General features: G+C 39.6%; 3 protein-coding genes and 1 long non-coding RNA gene across 8 annotated transcripts; 2 read left to right on the top strand and 2 right to left on the bottom strand.

The window, feature by feature from the left end:
- The first annotated feature begins 1,798 nt into the window (after positions 1-1,798).
- Positions 1,799-2,373, top strand: LOC137966711 (uncharacterized). Its single transcript, XM_068813403.1, has one exon. It carries the CDS (start codon positions 1,878-1,880, stop codon positions 2,082-2,084), a length of 207 nt encoding a protein of 68 aa, XP_068669504.1. The 5' UTR covers positions 1,799-1,877; the 3' UTR covers positions 2,085-2,373.
- A 1,730-nt stretch (positions 2,374-4,103) lies between these two features.
- Positions 4,104-6,621, bottom strand: LOC137965044 (uncharacterized). The gene is made up of 3 exons (XR_011115995.1): positions 6,229-6,621; positions 4,850-4,893; positions 4,104-4,697 (listed from the first exon to the last, which is right to left on the bottom strand). It is a non-coding gene; the product is annotated as an uncharacterized lncRNA (long non-coding RNA).
- LOC137965041 (H/ACA ribonucleoprotein complex non-core subunit NAF1-like) lies at positions 6,608-10,719 on the top strand. The gene is made up of 3 exons (XM_068811435.1): positions 6,608-7,919; positions 9,037-9,114; positions 9,430-10,719. Exons 1-3 carry the CDS (start codon positions 7,026-7,028, stop codon positions 10,552-10,554), a joined length of 2,097 nt encoding a protein of 698 aa, XP_068667536.1. The 5' UTR covers positions 6,608-7,025; the 3' UTR covers positions 10,555-10,719.
- A 103-nt stretch (positions 10,720-10,822) lies between these two features.
- On the bottom strand, positions 10,823-17,665 carry LOC137965042 (endonuclease 1). 5 transcript variants are annotated; one of them, XM_068811437.1, is made up of 15 exons: positions 17,597-17,665; positions 16,217-16,397; positions 15,798-15,885; positions 15,591-15,677; positions 15,085-15,178; positions 14,750-14,829; positions 12,998-13,542; positions 12,246-12,426; positions 12,024-12,131; positions 11,883-11,938; positions 11,715-11,798; positions 11,523-11,618; positions 11,367-11,431; positions 11,152-11,225; positions 10,823-11,057 (listed from the first exon to the last, which is right to left on the bottom strand). In XM_068811437.1, exons 7-15 carry the CDS (start codon positions 13,115-13,117, stop codon positions 10,933-10,935), a joined length of 909 nt encoding a protein of 302 aa, XP_068667538.1. In that variant the 5' UTR covers positions 13,118-13,542; positions 14,750-14,829; positions 15,085-15,178; positions 15,591-15,677; positions 15,798-15,885; positions 16,217-16,397; positions 17,597-17,665; the 3' UTR covers positions 10,823-10,932. The 5 variants fall into 5 exon arrangements, with proteins under 5 accessions (XP_068667538.1, XP_068667537.1, XP_068667539.1 ...); XM_068811436.1 differs by having other exon boundaries at positions 14,762-14,829; XM_068811438.1 differs by lacking the exon at positions 17,597-17,665 and adding an exon at positions 17,458-17,526 and having other exon boundaries at positions 14,762-14,829.
- Between the last annotated feature and the right edge of the window lie 1,871 nt (positions 17,666-19,536).

The raw sequence follows: 19,536 nt of genomic DNA, 5'->3' as shown, positions 1-19,536 counted from the left end.
AACCGCTAATTTCCAACAAATGAACACTCTCGATCACTCCAAGCACATTTTCCTTCAATCCCGCAAGTATAATACAACTCTGCCATGAACTTATAGTCGTAATGCAGTTGTAACTGTAATCAGAGCAATTCCCACAACCGTAAGTTCAGTCCATGGCGGTCGAAATTTTATCGTCTTCTCCATTGTCACTTTGTTCGCCTCATCAGAATCACCTAATTCATTAACTACGTTCAGATCCAGCTGCTGTGGCACGCTTGTCTACCAGATGGATCCGGATTGTCCTTTTCATGGTTCAAGGAATGAAGGAAAGATTGAGAATTGCTTGAACGCTACGCACATAAGATATTTCCGGTTACAGTTGAGATGTACGATTCAATCGCCACAGTTTTCATTATGACCGAGGGGAGGACAGATAGTTTTACCTACTTGTTAAATGTCCCCAACTAAATTTCACATCAATACGGACGGGGAGACATGGCAGCAGTGCAGTACTTGTTCCCCTCGTCCTTCCATTCCATAGAGATTTACGTCATTTTCAGTCCGTGTTCGCAGGGAACAGGGATGACCCAGTGAGCATGATCATTTCGATCAATTTCACGGCGATGATATAGCCCTGAAACATCAAGGCTTTACATGATTCGAGCCTGTTCTTGATCTCTTTTGAAGATAAACGAGTAAAAGGAGAGATTTCCCCGAGTAGGGAATGGGAGGATATGGATATGATTCGCATCGAGAAGGACTTGAAGGCAAGTTCAGCGCACCTGAGAGAACTTCCTTTAGGGATTAATTTTCTGGTAAAGCTTCACTGGTTCAAATATTTCAATCGCTTTCAATGAAAGCAATTCTGGGTTTTCTTCCATTCCAACCTCACGTTTGTATCGTCGTTTCCATGCATTAATGGAAGGAAGGAAACGGTTGCTGCCTCTTCAAGTTAAACAGCCTCCTTGCCTTTTCTTACAAACTTCAATTTTGGCTGCTGGACACCTTTTCGTAGATGCAGATCAAACGAGGTAGCAGAAATCATCTACAGATTGACAGCAGAAACAAACTTCAACTACATGCCAACTCCCGCCATAATGGCTCTCCAGTCACAGACAACGACTGTCGTATGAAAACCCAGAATCAGAAATAAAAAACGAAGAGATGATCAATAAAATGATATAGAAATAGATGGAATTCATTCATAATAGGATAAATACCAAAGTCTTAGATGAACTATGCTTTGCTAAAAAATACCAACCATGCAAACCGACTGCGTCAATAAATGCCCCAAAGACCCAACCAAGCTCCACAACCTTTTGTAATAGGAAGGCAAATCACCCAATCTCCATCACACATCTCACTTTCCCTTCTTTCTTCCACCCATTTTTTTCTTTCCATTCTTAGTCCCATTTATTTGGTCAATCTCTTCTCACATCACAAATAGGGCTGGGCTCCTTTCACCCCAAACCAAAAACCTGAAAAAACCAGAAAAAAAAAAATATCCAAATCGTTAAACCCGACTCCGACCCAATTGCTATCCCTTTCACCTTTAAAACGACCATTCACCTGTACCGGCTCACAGCAACCGACCTACAACTAATTTCACCCGCATCAAATCGAACCCGAACCCACACGGTTCAAATGAAACCCCATCCCGTCAGGTCCCCTGAGGAAAGAAAGAGATTGGAGAGACATCTATCCGACAGGCACGTCTACGGAATCGAACGGTTCAGATCAACCGACCTACAGAGCACAATCGGGCATCCTCAATATAAACCCACGTCGAATGCGTTTAATTTCGGGGGGAAAAGGAAAAAACAGGAAAACTCTTCCTTCTTCAGAAGAGAAAAAAATCAGAAAATCTTTCTTCCTGCTTTGGATTCGAGTGATCAAAGATGGTTTTCTTCTGTTTTTTGGTGGATCAGAAGAGGATGATTATTGGCAGCAAGCCGGCAGCAGGGACGTGCTCGCGATGCGGCGGCGGAGCCAGCGTCGCCGACATGAAGACGGCAACGAGGTTCTGTTACGTTCCGTTTTACTGGAAAAATTGGCGAGCGATCATTTGTACATTCTGCGGAGCCGTTCTCAAGTCCTACAGATGAAGTAGTACTCTAACTGGAAGAGGATAGGATACTGATAAATGATCTACCGCTCTGCTGCGATGGAGAAGAGGTCGGATCTTCGAAGATTCGGCTTTGTAGGTTCCGAAGCTTCAGGTGTAGGCACTGGAAATCATGTACATTTTAGCTTATTTTTCGGTTGTTTATTAGGTAGAGATTGGGATGATGTGTTGAGCATGGATTTCTATACTGTGATTTGAAACTCTGTGTGAGCTGCTTGAATTGCGCATTAGTTGCATCCCTGAAAACTTTATTTTCTCTTGATTGCGAAACGTGTATATAGTTGAAATAATATTTTCTGCTTTATACAGAGGATTCTTTTCATTATCAATAAAAAAGTAAAGATCTGCAATCTTTTGTCCTGAGGTCCTTCCATGACAGGTTTCTTATGTTTTGAAGTGGTCATGTTGAGGTAAGAGGAGTTCATCGTTGGAAGTCTATATTTATTGAGCCGTGTACAGGTACATCTATGAGCTTTCTACTTTTACGGATGACAGTGCTTTGCGACTGTCATCTTTACATTGTGTTTATTATGTACGAGTTTTTTTTTTCTTTTTTTACATTATTAATGATCTTATTGATTTCACCACTGCCACTCGTGATTTGAGGAGAACCTGTTTTTCATTTTCATTTATCATGTTGTTCTTTAACAAAAAAAAATGCAAAAATCCTTTCAATTCCTTTTTTATTTAATTTTGGTATTCTCTTCTTGTTTCTTAGAACCCGGTCTGTATTGTCGGTAAGCGAATTAAGTATGATTTCGAAGGAAAAAACTAGATCTTGTCCGATTGGTTTGAACTTCTCATCCATTTCCTCCTAAAATTCTGTGTGGTATCAGCTACAAGTAGCTCAGCGCTGGTTTTTTTGTTTTTAGGATTCGGAACCCCCTTATGTTTCATTATGAATGTAGAACGCTGTCTCACGCCCAACTCCCAACCAGACTTTGTTTTTAACTGGTTTTCGTTTTATTTATTTATTTGGTGGATGAAGGAGGTAAAAGCGTGGAAACTCCAAATTTTGCACTGTCATAGTCAAAGTCAAAAAGAACATGACAAAATTCCCCTTCTTTTTTGTTTTTCTGCTCTGTTTTCAGTTTCCCCTCGCCGCGGAAGCCATTCTTTCTTCGAGCTCTTCTCACCAATTTGTTTAAGCCTCTTGAGGGGGTTAGGTTTCCTGCTCTCTCCTTCACAGCTCATCCATTCTGAAGGTTGGATTTTTTCCTTCTTTCTTTTTTTATTCGGCGTTATTGTTTTCTCTCCGAATTGTTCTGCTAATCCTTGATCCATTATACGTCACGTTATCTGTTCTCTCACCTAATTCTTTCCATAAAAGAAGATGAACATTAATGTTGAATAACACCAGAGAAGCGCGTGCATTTTTTTTGACATTTTTCTTCTTCCTGCAAAGATCCCGTCTCCCACCAGCTTCCTTTTTTATATATATCATTTAAAAGTTTTGAACTCTTACGCTGAGAATTTGTAGTATATACATATACGTGTTTTGAGAAGTTTTCCCATTGCTGCTTCTGGCTCTCTTTATGGGCAAAAAGAAGGAAGAAATAAATTGAAGCAGAACGCACGTCTCCTATCGGATTGCTCTCTTTCTTTTTAGATCCTGGTTTTGCAGCATCGCCAAAGATGACAGAACAGCAGCGACAAATTAAATGCAAAACGACTAGTGAGACGGGAAAAATTGAATTTGAAAGAGGTCGAGTGCAAAGGACTGACAATGCTTGTATCTGTATCTGGTAAGTAGTCCTTAAACACAAACACAAGCCATGTCGTTCACAAGGAGGCCGAGTTTAGCCTAATAAGGGTCTCTTAACTCATCCTGAGTATTTGCTAAGCATTTTCTTCTAACTCGTCTTGAGCATTTGCTTGGAATATTTTTTGGCTGGCCTCTCGCCCTTTGAATTTAAAAAGGCCGAACTGACTCAGATGACTTGACCACTCCATGAATACTCAAGATTCGTATAGCTTTCTTGAACTGCATCTTAATATGGACAAAATCAAGAATCGTTCATTCACATTAATAGATGGAAAAGGAGATGACAGCTAACAAGTTTATCCAAAGAGCCACTAGATATTTTCCATAAGGTGGTTGGATGTCCTAATACACGCACAAGCATCACTTCAGGCCTGTATTTTGAACCATACACGATTGACACCACCTTTTAATCCGCAACTAACTTATTTAAGGCCTCTGCAGGTGAATAGGCACAGTTAGTTGCCACACATCTTGGAATTATAAGATCCATAACTGACCGACCCCTAACTGGTCAATAGGCCTGCAAGTTCAGGTTTTTCTCCGTTGATTTTTAAATCTAGAACACCCACCCAGAGGGCATCCTGAGGACAACCACCGTAGCTGGCTCTTTATGTCTCTGCTTAATTTTTTGGCATCTGAATGAGATGCTTCAGTTGTCAACCACTAAGTAGCTAGCAGCGTCTGTCTTATTGGGCAGCCAATTCTGCATCTTTCAGAAACATAATAGACGGGGGACTCCACTGGCTCAGAAAGCAAACTCAGCACTTCACGTTCAGTAAATTACTATAACTTTATTTGCTGGGAAGGTCTTTAATGGCAGTTAAGTCTCTGATCAAACAACACACCAATTCTTCACGGTTAGTCAAAAGTAAGATGAGAAAACATACCATAATCTACAGTTAATATTTGTTCCCTTCCTTTGAAAATAATTGAACGGTCCTGTTTGTAAGAAAACAAAGAGAAACCAATTTATTCCATACCTGAAAAACGTGGTCATCCCGACTGTTCATGACTACCAAGTTCCCTGTAAAAGAAAGGTTATTGACTCTTGCAAGATTTCCTACGATCATATTATGCAACTCTGCTGAAGCAGTGAACAAAATCATATTGGCCAAACAGACTATGACCATATATTCCTTTTTGAGAGTGTCATAGGGCACATTGACAACAACAGATGCTCCCTCTGGCACCGCACTATACCATATCCAAGCCAAGCTTTGGGTTGCATGATCTGTCCTCTGCCAAGAACTTCTTTCGGTTCTTAAATTAGTTCCCCTTTCAGGTGGCCAGATCACTGAGAATGTTAAATGTCAAAAGTGGCATGGTCCAATGCAGTTCCCACGATGACTTTTGATGGGCAATCTGGAAGGAGATATACAATTCTATAATGTAGGTCTAATCTCAGAGAATTTAAGCCAGATGCCATGAACTTGAATTCCCCATAGAAAGGGTTCGTAAATGCATGTGTTGTGATGCGGCTTTCAGAGGGTACTCATTTCCTAAACTTTCAGCCAAAATAATATTTCTAGTCGATTCGTATGTCCCTCCAAGATAGCTTTTCACAACCATAAGTTTCTAAATTTCAAATCCAAATGACTTTTCCAAGCACTAGATTTGCAGCTGTACATTCTTAAACCCCTTCATTCAGCCTCATAGAATTTCATGTTTCTCAACAACCGATTTTATTTTTCACAAAATCAAAGCTAGTTGTTTCAAACTTTTCACATTGCTAACAACCCTTGTGCACTAGAACAACTAAAATACAACAAATCAGCAATTGGAGAAATAGTGCTAACACAATGGCTACTTCCAGACAAAAATTGCTCCAATTAAACTACACAAGTTGGTGATTGGCACACCTAGAGGATTTCCATGGTTGATAGAAATTTCATAGGGTTTAATTTCAACGAACAAAACAGGTTAGAGGAATTTGTGAAGAAATATATGTACAAAGCTTCACATCATGAACTCTTTTACTGGTCTTGCAAATATTATTTCTTATGATTATCTGGTTAGAGATGATGACTTTAGTCTCAAAAAGAGTAAAAGAACTCTATTTAGAAATTATGAAATGATCAATTTAAACACTGAATTCAAATGAAACTTTTCATAGGGCAAATCTACATAAACTAAACATAGAAGTTCCCTATTAAATCCAAATATAACTAGTTGTTTAATAAAATTTAATGTCCCTATCCCTTCTTTTGAGTGTGTTCTTGGTTAATTGGCACTCTCAATGAAAAATTATCCTATCTACTCAAAAAGTGAAACAAAAAACTCAATTATTCCCACCAAACAGGGACCGCGAAAAACTAGACAATATAAAGCTAAAAAGATGAACAGGAATAGATCAACATACCCAAACAAAAATCTAGATGCCAGAGACCTTCCCCCAGCAACTGAAGCAGCAGCAGCAGCAGAGGCAGCTATCGTTGCGGAAAAGAGCCCGCAAGAATGAAGAGCTTTACTTTTCAGCAGATCCAATAGAAGAGCTACTCCGGCCATACTGAACGACCACCTCAGAGAGTCCCAAGTTCGTCACAATCAGATATTTTTGAGGAGAAAACTCGGTTAAGCGCCTTTTCTATTATCCTTGAAGATCGAGATCCGCGAAAAGCAGCGAATCTGTTCTTCGGTTATTAAGCATGAAAACAGAGAAGGTATCTACGAATTTTTCCATGTATAAAGGCCTCCGAAAAGATTGTGCTGGCGCTCCCTTCCATTGGAACACCAACGTCTCACCATGCCAATCTCAAATCTTTCCGATCTCTGTTGAAGAGACGTCTTTTGTAGGACACGCGTCAAGTGAATATTGGAGAAAATTGTATAATTGGTAACTCTAAATCGGGAGAATTTTATTACGAGCACGCCCTTTCACCACGGACCCCACATTGAGCTTCTGATCGAACGGCTATTTAATTTTAATAAGAAAAAACCAAGTATAAACCATAAACCCTAGGGCCTTGATAAGGCGTAAAGCCTTTAAACCCTTCCTCGTCTCGTTTCATACCTTCTTCGAATTCTCATAGACGAGACCGTCCCTTGTACTCGCGAATCCTCGCTCTGGTATTTATACTCTCTGCCTTGTTGTTCACTTCGTTGCTATGGTTTTGCGAGTCGTGTATTCTTCCCCGAAACTCCCTTTCCTCCTCTGTGATGGTGCGCTCCCTCTCCAAACCTTCCGTCCAAACCGACCCACTTGACCTCTTCATAGATTTTCCGTCTTTCTCCAACGAGTCATTTCCTGATTTCGACTCTATAGAAGGTTGGATTCTTGATCAAGATCCTGACTCTATGCCGACCGGTGAGCCTCTATCGGGAGATACTGACGCTGTATCAAACTTCGGTTTTTCAAAAACAGATGACTTGGTAGAACAAAATGAAGTTGGAGTTGTTCACGAATGTCGTCTGAAAACCAGTGTGGGACTCAATGAACCAGTTGAGATTGCTGCCGGGAGGTTGAGTGGAGAAACTGCTTGCGAAATCAGTGCTGGTACACAAGGTGCGGATGGGCCCAGTGTGGAAAGTCCTGTTGAACTGGAATTGAGAGCAAGTATTGGGTTATCGGGTGATTCAATCGTCGAGGAAATGGAGAAGGTAAGCTTGGTTGGTAATGGCCCATTTGGAAATTCAGTAACTCAATGTGAAGAATCATCTAAGGAAGATTTGGGTGTTTCACAAATGTCAGTAACTGTGAATGCAGAAATGAGTGAGAGCAATGGTGGAACATGTAAGAACTCTTTGGTTACTAGTACGGGAAAGATAGAGAAAGAAGATAATAATGAAATTAAAGTAGAAAATGTTAGTGACAGGAGTGATAGTGGTACTTCAGAGTCTGACAGTGATGAAGAGTCATCTTCATCTAGCAGTAGTGAAGAAACTGATGATGATGGTGATAACAAGGTGGAGGAAGATACAGGTGCAGATGATGATATAGAAGTTGAAGAAGGTGAGATAAGAGTTGCAGATAGGGAGGAAACAGTATTCCGTAGTGAGGATGAAGAGGAAGCACCCGTGCAAGGACCAATCAAATCTAAGAATGAGGTTGAGGTAAGTAGAGTTGGATTTCAGGATTTGGTTTCATAGAAATTAGTTATATTCTAATTTGTGGTTTGAATATGAAGCTAAATGTAGAAGGCCGGTGAACTTGGTAAAGTTATGTGATTCTGTATCTGTTTGTTATTAAGCTCAAAATTCCACACAGAATGTTACTGAATTAAATTCTGTCTATGCTTGTTTTTGTTTAAATTTGAAGCTTTGTGGAGCATCATTGATCAGTTAAAACTAGTTGTATGTCTCTTACATTTGCAAGCTTGAAGAGTCATGTCATATGCTTCTTAACATAGATTGATTTGTATATTGATTTATCTTGATGTCTAGTGTATTGATTTGTGTATTCACACCTTATTTAAAAAAAAAAAAAGTGTTCATAAAATGATTTTGTTGAAATTAGGCTGCATCCCATTTAGTTGCACATCATACTAGAAAAGTTAGTCTCAAACTTGATTAGTAGAAGTGTATAAGTTGGCTTAGATTTCAGTTGATCAATATCATGTAGTGAAGCATATGCTGACTCAAGCAGGGCTGAATTAGATTTCTCCTTGCTGGTATTAAGTTATTTAAGGACTGGTTTGTTGGCCCCCACTAGTGAAGGTGACTAGTTAGTGGTTATTAACTTTGCCACATTGGAGGCTTATTTACATGTTTTACTTAATCCAGGATGTTACAGTAGACGACCGGATCAAATGGTTTCATACATCTCACTCAGCAAATATTTTGGTTCAAAATTTTGCAAGGCTGGAGGCATATAATCAACAATTTGTTGTGCATCACCCTCCTATCCCTCTTGCTGTATTTTTCTATTAAATGGCTGGTTGTGCTTGTTCGGTTTAGCTATTTTGAGCTTGTAATTGTTTGTTTTTTCTATTACAACTGATTTCTTTCTCAAAAAAAAATAAAAAAATTCAATAGCTCTATTTTCTTAGGCATCTAAATTGCAGTGGAAATTTGGTTGACTCTTTTGAGGCTTCTTGTAGTGTTTTAGTGTTTTATGTTCTCAAGTTTAATTTCATCTGTTGAAATTTATATTTCATTCGTTTATGGAAGTGTGAATGCATTTCTATTCTGAAACAATTTGACAGGTTCTCACTATTAAATTGCATTGCAGATTCTACCTCCTGTTCCTGCAGTCACTGTGGTGCTGGAACAATATCATCGGACACTTCCTGTTGGAGTGGTTTTATCTGTAAACACATAGGAACCTAGTATCTTTTTCATTTGTGATTTCTGAATTAAGGAGAAAGTATGCATTAACAGACATGTCCAGATAGAAACTAGCATGTAACCATACATTTTGAAGATGTCAATGCTGACAAGGGTCCATTATTTGACAGGCCCGACTTACGTCAGGCCTGATCAACTTCTCAAATAGGCCCTGCTAGCTCACAGAGACATGACATTTGTGTTGTGTACTACTATTGTCTGTGTCATCCTTCAGTTCTTTTATTGTACAGTCTTCTTTTTGATGATTTGCTTACAAGCTTTGTATGTTATTGATCAGATAGTGGGTGCTAAAGTCATTGTTGAAGGTCTGGAGAAGCACAACCCACTCAATGAAGGTTCAATCCTCTGGATAACAGAAACCAGATTGCCGTTGGGGCTGGTGGATGAAATCTTTGGACCTGTAAAGAATCCTTATTATTTGGTCCGTTACAACTCTGAGGAGGACGTGCCCCCTGGAATTCATGAGGGAAGTGCCATATCATTTGTTGTGGATTTTGCCGACCATGTCCTCAATGACAAAAACCTTTACCGGAAAGGATATGATGCTTCTGGTGAAAACGATGAAGAGATTTCTGATGAAATAGAGTTCTCTGATGATGAAAAAGAAGCAGAATACAAGCGAATGAAACGAACTACCAAAAGGGGAAAGGCTGATAAAAAGTATGGGAGCCAAGAAACTGAGGGTCGTAAGAGGGCTCAAGTTAAGAATGAAATGAGGAAGGACTTCCAACCAGCTAAGAATGAATCCTGGAAGGACTTCCAGCCTGCCGCTACACCTTCACCAGTAGGCATAGTGAAACCACAAAAAGTTGATGCAGAGGTAGCTGTTGTCCAAGGTCAGCCACAGATCCCACGTGCTCCAGCTTTATTTGGTTCTGGAAGTTGCGGATGCCTGCATGGGGCTCAGACGGTTGTTCCTTTTGGAGGGCCTAATCAAGCCATGCAGTTCAGTGGAGTGTGGCCAAATATGGTCCCAAGTCAGTCAATTCCAATGGGCTCACTCAGTAATGCAATTCCGTTTCGTGGGCTGCCATTACCGCCGCAACATCACCACTATCCTGACCAGCATCAACACCAAATGTTTGCAGGCTTTCAAGATGTACCACCATTCCAACAACAGTTTGATCCGAGTCAGCATGGAATGGCACCCTTTGGGTCCATGAATCTGTCTATGGGGTTGCCATCCATGAATTGGCCCAGGCCATTGGGTCTAGATAATGTAAACCAAGGACCAATGATGCCAAGATTCAATGGACAGTTGCAGCCTCAAACTCTTCAAGGTAGCTTTTCAGCCACACAACAATATAATCCGGGGATGTCATCTGGTCGAGGAAACAAGCCATTCCACCGAGGCCGAGGTGGTCATCATTTCAGAGGTAGGGGCCGACGACAAAATGGGTAGTAATGGCTTTGCTTCAATCGTCTCATATGTTAAACATTAACTTCTGTGGTTTCTTTATGATATATGAAACATATCTAAATTTTTTGCCTATTAGCTATATCACTGTTTTATATGTATGTCCAATTTTGTATGTCTTATTATTTCTGGTGCATTGAAAGTGCAAATTCAAATTGCCATTTTTATCATGTTGACAGATCACTGCATCCTTATATCATGAAAACAGAGAATCACCCATATCCACCATTGTTCAATTTCTTCTGAAAACGTATTATTGGTGCCTAATGAAATCACTATCAGTAATGGGAACAGAGTGCTAATTACAATTTTCAATGTTGCAATTGAATCTGGGGGATTTAAATGTCTCCACCCTCATCGTGGTCAGATTGGTGCCGAGATTGCTTGCTTGTGGTCACTGAACACTCTGTTCAAAGTCATTGCCAATCTCACGCCACCCTGTGCAATTCTTCTGGTGACGATAGGGAAACGGGATTGAAAATAATCCTCTGCAAAATATACAAAATCCAAAGCATGAACTGATCAGATCAGTTGGACTGCACTGGCAAGCTGCACCCGACTAATGAGGGTCAGTTTTTTTACCTGTTAGAGTAGTCCCAGGTTCAACCCCTTCATAACCCCATTTGCAGGCCAAGTTTATACTCTCAGTGGCATACCTAACAATGAACCACAATCCAAAAGGGTTAAAGGAAAGAAGTAGACAAGCTGATATCGAAGCAGAATCTTTCAAGAGACATTTGAGAATGTAAAAATTGTTAACTTCCCATGATCTTTGAATGATTTTTTCAAGAACTCACTTTTTCGTACAAGTGAAGAGATCCTCACATTCGCCCCAGGACGACATATCTTCTGACCAGATCCCCTGCACCAGAATCACATACAAAGTGTCCAAGGGATAAATAAATTTCTGTCGGCTGCTGCGGGAATACATTTTACTCGTTAATTCTTCTTACGTGGGTGAAATTTTTTTCTATATCTTCCTGGAAGAGATTCATGTCCTTTCCATAGAATTCAGCAGCAGCAGTGAGAATGATCTCCCTGTCCCATACCTTGCCATCACAAGTCAAAAAGAATTAGAAGCAGAATCATATGACTGACAAAATTCAATTAATATCAACTAAAAAGCTGTATAATCAGCTACTCACATGGTGTAAGTTGGATTTATGTCGAAACCAGCGTAACTGTATAGTGTTTCCACCTTCGTCACTCGTGAAGCCCACATGAAGAGGCTGCAAAAAAGAAAAAGAATGAACCCTTATCATTTCTCCATCCGGATAAATAAACCAAATCTGAGAAGGCAATAATGTCCGTGCCTGATGAATGTCTCCCATGAAGTGTGACAAGAAGAGCAGCGCTTCGGTCATATTATCTGAGGACAATGTAACGAGAATTTTATTATTAGAAAAGAAAATCAGAAGAGCAAAAATGAAAAAAAATCAAAAGATCTTTCTTACATCGACGATCAGAGGACCCTTCACGGTAGTGCAAGAGCTGGGAGGTGAAATTCTGAATCGCGCCCGCAACACACATATCCTTCTTTCCGTGTGGATCATGGCAATCCCCTATCCAAACGCCAAATGCTCAGAATAAAGCACAAACTAATGGAAGTTCATATGGGTTATTCCAGAACAGTACATAAAAGCGGGAGAGATGGAAAGGAGAGAAGAATGGCTTACTGGAATAATCAAAACCGCAGAGATCGTCAGGCGTATCGATGAAGTGAAGCGAACTGGTCCACCGATATTTATACCAATGGCGTATCTGATCCGGCCATGTGCAAAGAGACGACAAGTCGCCTTTGGCATATTCCGGCAACAAATTCACGACGGCATCGTTCGCTTCCGGGTTCAAAAGCCCCTATCATCATATAACAAATTCAGAAGTTGAGCAACCAGGTGGCCTTCGTTCTAGGAAGATTAGAATGTTAATAGGCAAAGCAACGGTGATGTATCATCGATACATCGATACAGTGTCTAACAGCATCGCCCGTATTATATAGAGACTTCAACATCTGACACATATCGAGTATATTGGCCAATACACCTTCCCTGTATAGGCCTAGGCCTGTATCAACTCCTCCAGTTGGTGACACTCCATTAAAACCATTTCAGTAAAGCAAAGCTCAGATAAAATTGAGTAGAGAAATAATTCACAATTTTCTTCGGATCAACAGAGTAACGTGAAACATATTAATGCTATCTGTTATTTTATTTCACTTATCTCAATTCGTTTTGCCACAGAATTATACCAGTTAAAAGAAGATATTTGTCGCTTTCGGGTGCACTTTCTCTGATGAATATTGTAACATTAGAGCTAACAGTATATAGGGCCAACCGGTTTCCTTTTTTTTACTATAAGCTGTATATTAATATGGGACCAGTTACAAGTATCCATTCACATAGGTCCCAAATTTCAAGAAAAGCAGTACCTGGGCAATCTGGCATGTCATGATATGACCCTCCTTGCTCCATGCTTGAGCGCCTGGCCCAGCTCGTAAAAACAACAACAGCAGAAAGACCTGAACTGATAATCCTGCGAAAGTTCCCATCTAGAAAGATCCTCCATTGATGCTCCGACTAGAGGCTCCTTATATACAACTGTTGCTTGCATAAATGACATTGAGTGCAAGTCTGGTCTACATGTAGAGTGTCTCACAAGTAAAACATTTCATTGGAGTAGGCAAGTCATGCATTTTAGATAAAGGATTGGTAAAGACATCAGCAAGAGATGACAAGGTTTTCCACTTGCCTTGAACAAATGAATAAGCCGACCCAAACATTTTTCGGTTATTTAGTGCTGAGGGAGTGACTTGTTGTCTTTGTTTGCTTGCCGTCTCTGTTTCTTTTGTAGTTATCACTGTTGCGATATTATAGGGTGGGGAATGAAAATTCTGTTCAGGGTAGCTGCAAAGCGGACCCCAGCTTGAGCCAACCTCTTTCTCCACCACAGGTAAACGAGACAGGAAGCAGTCATCTAACGAAATGAATATAGTGTAAGCAAACATGAATATTAGAAAAATAAAAGATTCCTATTCCTAGAGTTTTAAGCTTACGAAGACTTGGTTTTAAGGCACATAAAAATAATGAGAATGATCACAAAAGAACCTGGAGTAGGGAAAACAAAATACATGAGTATCTTTGTACAAAGTCATCTTTTCTTTCTTTACAAAACCCTTTGAAAACTTAAGTACCAGAAACTGAACGAACAGCAAAGCAGACTATTGGAATCCTACAAAAGAGGGGAAAAGCTCTGGAAGGTCAATCTGATTCCCTTAAGGCAATGATATCTGATCTCCATATGGAAGCTTCGTTTTTCAGCAACACTGCTGCTGAAGCTGATTTAAGCTTCATTTTATTTCAAAAAGTTGATATTGATTTCCTGCTGTTATACTTATATCCAGGCTGGCGTTTGGTTATTTTCTATAAACTCAATGACACTTTGGACACTAAATTCATCCTTTCTCTGAAAATCTTGTTGCAATGATAAAAAAAAAAAGACCGGCATAACATCTCCATAATTTTTCCACCCAGGGACCAATAACTTCAATTTGCATATATGAAATGAGGCATATATTGAGATTAGGATACAGTTTGTTTTTTTTTTTTTTCTTGTTCTTATTGAGGACAAGGTGAGTACTATTTCAATTACTAAAGGAAGAGGGGTAGTTGTCGTGACTAAAAGCTTGTTAGTGTCTACGCTAGACTTAAGAATGTGGGAAGAGGAAACCATTGTATCTCAAAGCAGCAAGTTAATGTAACAATCTTCTTAGACCTAGTTTTTATCACAATGTTGAGAACAATTCTGCTTCTTGATTCCTCAAAATAGAACCTTGCAGTCTTTTCTAAGTATAGAGAAGTAGAAACTTTAACTTCTTAAAATGTAACTTTTCCAATAATAACTCGTTGGTAAAAGTTTGTTATATAAGTATTAACTTATCTTTATAACAGGAAGATCTTGTGGAAATAAAGGAGGAATATGTTGAAGACCATCCTGCAGAGACTATTCCCCAATCAGGCAGGTATCGGTTGGTGAGAGTTCTATTTACTTCACTATCTTGTCTTTAGAGGCTTTCTCTTTGAAAAATAGGATTGGAAACTCTTTCACATGCTTTCTTTGTGAAGGCCCAATTATGAGCAAGAAGAGAAACTCTTTCACATAGCTAAGAATAATTTTCATATACCAAGACACTCACGGATCAGGGTAAACAGTCTGGTTCAAGCCACAATTTTTCCATGATGAGGTATCAGGAGACCAATCATCCTATAGAAAGAAGAAAAAACAAGCACAGAGTATCAATAGAAAAGAAAATATATGTAAAGTTGCAATATACAAACATCAAAGACACTTCTTGCTAACAGTTGGTAGGGGAGATAAGCATTAGATGATTAATGGTATGACCATGTAAAGTCAGTCTTGAAGTATTGCACTGGCACACAGTGACATGGTAATTGGGAGCCAAAATGTCTCTTACAAGGAAAATTTTCACTATATTGATCTGAAAAAAGAAGTGACTACCTCCATGTTTTTTTGAATGTCTTGAATTATGATAGCAAGGTTGGAGTTGTAAAATTGCTTCATGGCAGACTCAATAATCATGTTATCACATTACCTGGAAGGCAGTAGGCAGTGCATTAGCAATCGGTGCATACAGCAGTGACTAGAACCAAATATAACTAAAATCAAATCTAACTTGTTCACAACTCCCATGAGCAAAAACTACAGCACTATTGCAAGTTAACAATTTTGTGTTAATCATTGCTTTGGTAATGCATTGACATAGAAAAAAGAATAGGATGATTCTAAAAGTTCAAAAAGAGTAATTCTTAGATGGTGTAAATTGGTCTTCCCTCTATACCAACTAATGATTATTGTGCTCCCACCTCCATCCCTAATGAAACCAACATGGAGATGCTGCCACAAAAGGTGACATTGCAAAAAGAAACACATGTTACAACTCAACGGACATGAAGTGCTTTTATTGGTCATAACGATACAAAATGAAGAGTAAAATGATACTCAACTAATTATGAAGGTTCAGAAAGAGGGTTGTACTGGATGATGTCCCCAATAAAAATGTAAACAAAACATGAGAGACTCTGTGAGGTTATCTGAAATCAACAAAAGATAGATTTCCAATTTCAAACAAACAGAAAGTTCTCATCTTCTATAAGAAAACTTTTGGTAGTGTAAGTCACAATGAAGCAAAAATTAAGTGCAAAGGCAATTACGCTTGATCATCCATTAGCTGAGATGAGTAGTTGTACATAGCTCCAGAGACACACCTATCTCTATGGCCAGAAAATTCATGGCAGTCTCCTGTAAGACATGCAGAGATTCAACCATGTCAGTGAAAAGCAAAAGCTGCAGATCCAACAAGAGTGTAACCTCAAACCATATAGTCATAAGGAATTTATGCATATGCAGTCATGAAGACTGTGGACAACAACATTGAAGAGTTTCTTTCCTCATCTCTGTCTGACTAGAAAAACATTAGCTAATCAAAGAAAATGCATAAAAGTGTACCACAGTACGGACTCAACAAAATGAAGGTAACAATAACAATTCAATAACACAGACAAGCACAGATTCTTGTTTTCTATTTCCAGAAACAAAACAAAAAAACAAAAAAAAGATTAGCACAACTTACGGCAGTAGTCATAGTTACACTTGAAATCTGGTGCATCAATGTGCAAAGGCGCACTCTAGCGCCAGTGGAAACTATGCCGAATTTCATCATCGGCCCAGGAACAAACAGAAGCAAGATCACCTTCTGCATACTCTGGAGGCAGTACTTCTACAGCTGCCGCAGCATCCTCAGTCAATAGTCCCTACAGTAGTGTGGTAGTCTTCTCATGTTAAAACTATTTTTAAGCATTCCATGTACTAAAACTAACCCATATCCTTAAAGTCCAACTTACCGTAAACTCAAAATATTCTTCAGGAAAGATACAAAATCGTAGGTATCACAACATAGAATTCTGATGGATAAACAAATCAACCACAACAGATGAAAGAATATAGAGATTGAAGAAAAGTATCTGTGATGGATGGATATAACATCCATGTTTACTTTTAAAGGTTTCTAAAACCTCCTTTAAAACAATACAGCCAGATGGAGCCTGACCTATTCAGCTTCTAAGACATATCTTCATGCTTACAGTTATCAGTGGTAGTATCAAAACATGTGACATAGTTGCTGTAATCTACTTAATGCGTCGATAGATAAACTAAATGAGATGCTAATACTCTCTTCAATTTCCTTTTTTATCTATTGAATTTTGTACATGATAAACCTTGAATCCAAAACCTCACTTCATCAAACATCCTTCAATCACACAGTGCGTTCATTGGCGAAAAGCACTCAATGCAGACAAGGATATATCCTTGTTAAGTCTCAAAGTAGCATCTAGGTTTTCTTCACCTCTGCTATTTTGCATATTGCGTAGTGTCCTTCCTTTCCTCATGCTAGAATGGAAGGAAGAAACTAACCGCGACCGCTCATTTATGCTGTTCAAGAACAGCGATACGAGGCATTAACATTGTATATTGATGTAAAAGTAACAACCATAATCTCTACAAATCACAATGTCTTGTTCACTTGCATTGTGAAATTTGTATCAGAAAACATTTTGTAAAAGAAAAGGAAAGGAAAGAAACGGTACCGCTGAGAAGGCGCTTCTAAGTTCCTTCAAATAAATCTTACACGCGTATTAAATGAAAACCCAAGCTTATCACATGAAAAGACAGTCAAATTTTCTAAGAAAAAACTACTTGGACAAGTAGGAGGTTTCACAGATACAAATTTAAAAATAAGAAAAATAAAAAAATAAATAATAACAACAACATGAAAACAACAAGAACAGAAAGAGGGAGAAATGATCAAATTACATTTAAAAATTTATTTTTTTAAGCAGAACTTGAACATGTTGGCGGGAGCGATTCCGTTGAATACACAAGAGTTATGACTTAAACAACACGAATAAATTAGTAAACTATATACCGAAAAGGAAAAGATTCCTTCACTAACCAAACACGATAGCCTTGTGGTTGATGACGATGACTGAAAGTGTCCTCCCGTCTGTTACCTGACTTTTTCATCTCTTTTAATAACCACAAACTGATACGTGAATGTCAAGATGATCTTTCAACTGAAGCAGAGACCTGGGAGGAACAGCTCCGTCGGATCGACTAATCCCGACTTCTCAAAATCTACCGTCTCACGTGAAAACAAGTGGACGGCGTAGGATGAGTTCGGCTCGGCGCTTTCATTGATGGAACACAGTGTTTCCACCCGGCGAGTCCATCCGAAACTCGGGCGAGTTGACTCAAATATGACGGGAGGGTGGGTCAGACGGGGTGAGGACTCTCAAATCCACGTATGAGTACCATGTGAAGTTGGGTTGGGTCCAAGGTCTATAGTTAAGAGCGATTTGAACCCATTCAACACTGGCTATAGTGTATGTTGGGTGTAAATAGAAAGTACGGCCAAGAAAAGGGTTTGGTTTTTTAAACCAGGAATCAGGACTTAACCCGGGTTGGTTTTTTATGGCAGCAGAAACCGTCTCTAAAGAAAAAAGGATTATTCCTTTTCTACATCTCTGATCAAACGTAGCCTCACAGGAAGTAGGGTAGGAAGAAGAGAAAAACACTGTTTTTATCTGTTAATCTATCTCCTCAGTTGTTGGATTGGTCCTTCGCCGGAAAATTACTGCCCACCTCAGGAACCGAAAGAAGCGATGGTCCCCTAGTAGAAAAAACAGAAAGCACTCTTGCCTGCGGAGCCCGACAATGGTAAGAGACTGAGCTAGTGAGCTGCCCGAATCCCCATACCTCAACGAACTAGGAGCATCTGTACCTTTATATACGAATTTGATAGGGATGATGTCGTTCTCGGAGACCATGACAGGGATTGAAAGAAATCTTCATGTCCTTACAAAAACAGGCGTGTGACAGTCGCGGATCGTTCTATCTTCTAGTCGATTACCAGAGGGAAAGGCCAGTGACTCCCACCAGATTAAGAGCTAAAAACGATCAAACTTCCGGCCACCTTTTTAAATCTAAAAGATTTTTTATGTTCGGAGGCCTCTTTCTTGTCATTTTTCATGTCTCTTCTGCGATATTGGTGTTTCTTCCATGAATGTATTCTAATGTTTATACAGAGTAAGTTTATCTCCACCGGCCAGAGATGATGAGAAAAAGAACAAACAAATTAAACGAACGTCTAGCCAGACATGCGATGGCCAAATCCAGTTCCAGTGATTAGAAAGCACTTTCATATTAAGCAGCGAACGTGAAGCAATGCTGGTCTGATTGTTAAATACAGTAAACAGTGTGTCCATGTGAACGGTTGAGAGTGTTGTTATCCCATCGTCCGCTAATTATAACAAGACTTTTTGCGCGTCACAGTGTGATCCACTCATGCTTCATACGGTGAAAGAAACTCCAGAAGGGCAGACGCAATAACAGAAGCTTCAGCCGCCAGTACAAAAACGGTAAACCCGGCCATTCTTCTTTCCGACCGCGCCTTCGCGGAATATCTGAGACAGAGGCTTTCTGTCAACCTGCATTCTGGGATTGCGCTGGAGGTGCATTCCTCCCGTATTAGGACAAAGAAAGGGATCCCAGAAGAAGAAGACGCGTCGATGGCGTCACCCATGTGCATACCCACCCAGTGACAGGCTCCACAATACGCGACTCACATGTCAACCACCTTCGTCCTCGGAATAGTCATTGGTCAGCTTCTTCGACTGTCTGTCACTAAGCTTTATCGTTTTACATGGCAGACCCCACCTTGATTTGAATTGATCGCGTCCGTGTCCGTGCCTTGAATGATAAAAGCCACTGTTTAGAGGGCCTTTTTGCAAGTTCCACGCTGCTGCTACTCGGAAGTCTCCCTGCAAATCCTCCGAAATTCATATATCCGTATATTCTCCTCCTCATTTACTTGTGCACAAGGACGGTAGGAAC

This window comes from Aristolochia californica, unplaced genomic scaffold (assembly GCF_029961685.1).
Source record: "Aristolochia californica isolate CCGP_79_NKW_82.1479 unplaced genomic scaffold, dmAriCali1.0.hap1 SCAF_5, whole genome shotgun sequence".
Classification (NCBI taxonomy): domain Eukaryota; kingdom Viridiplantae; phylum Streptophyta; class Magnoliopsida; order Piperales; family Aristolochiaceae; genus Aristolochia; species Aristolochia californica.
The sequence above is the reverse complement of the archived record's forward strand: the minus strand, read 5'-3'. Positions and strand labels throughout refer to the sequence as shown.

Coding starts and splice junctions, on each gene's coding strand:
- LOC137966711 (XM_068813403.1), top strand. CDS start 1,878: ATGGTTTTCTTCTGTTTTTTGGTGGATCAGAAGAGGATGATTATTGGC.
- LOC137965041 (XM_068811435.1), top strand. CDS start 7,026: ATGGTGCGCTCCCTCTCCAAACCTTCCGTCCAAACCGACCCACTTGAC. Junction 7,920..9,036: donor AATCTAAGAATGAGGTTGAG/GTAAGTAGAGTT, acceptor ATTGCATTGCAG/ATTCTACCTCCTGTTCCTGC. Junction 9,115..9,429: donor CTGTTGGAGTGGTTTTATCT/GTAAACACATAG, acceptor GTTATTGATCAG/ATAGTGGGTGCTAAAGTCAT.
- LOC137965042 (XM_068811437.1), bottom strand. CDS start 13,117: ATGGGAACTTTCGCAGGATTATCAGTTCAGGTCTTTCTGCTGTTGTTG. Junction 12,132..12,245: donor CTGCGGTTTTGATTATTCCA/GTAAGCCATTCT, acceptor GCGTTTGGATAG/GGGATTGCCATGATCCACAC. Junction 11,432..11,522: donor TAGAAAAAAATTTCACCCAC/GTAAGAAGAATT, acceptor ATTCTGGTGCAG/GGGATCTGGTCAGAAGATAT.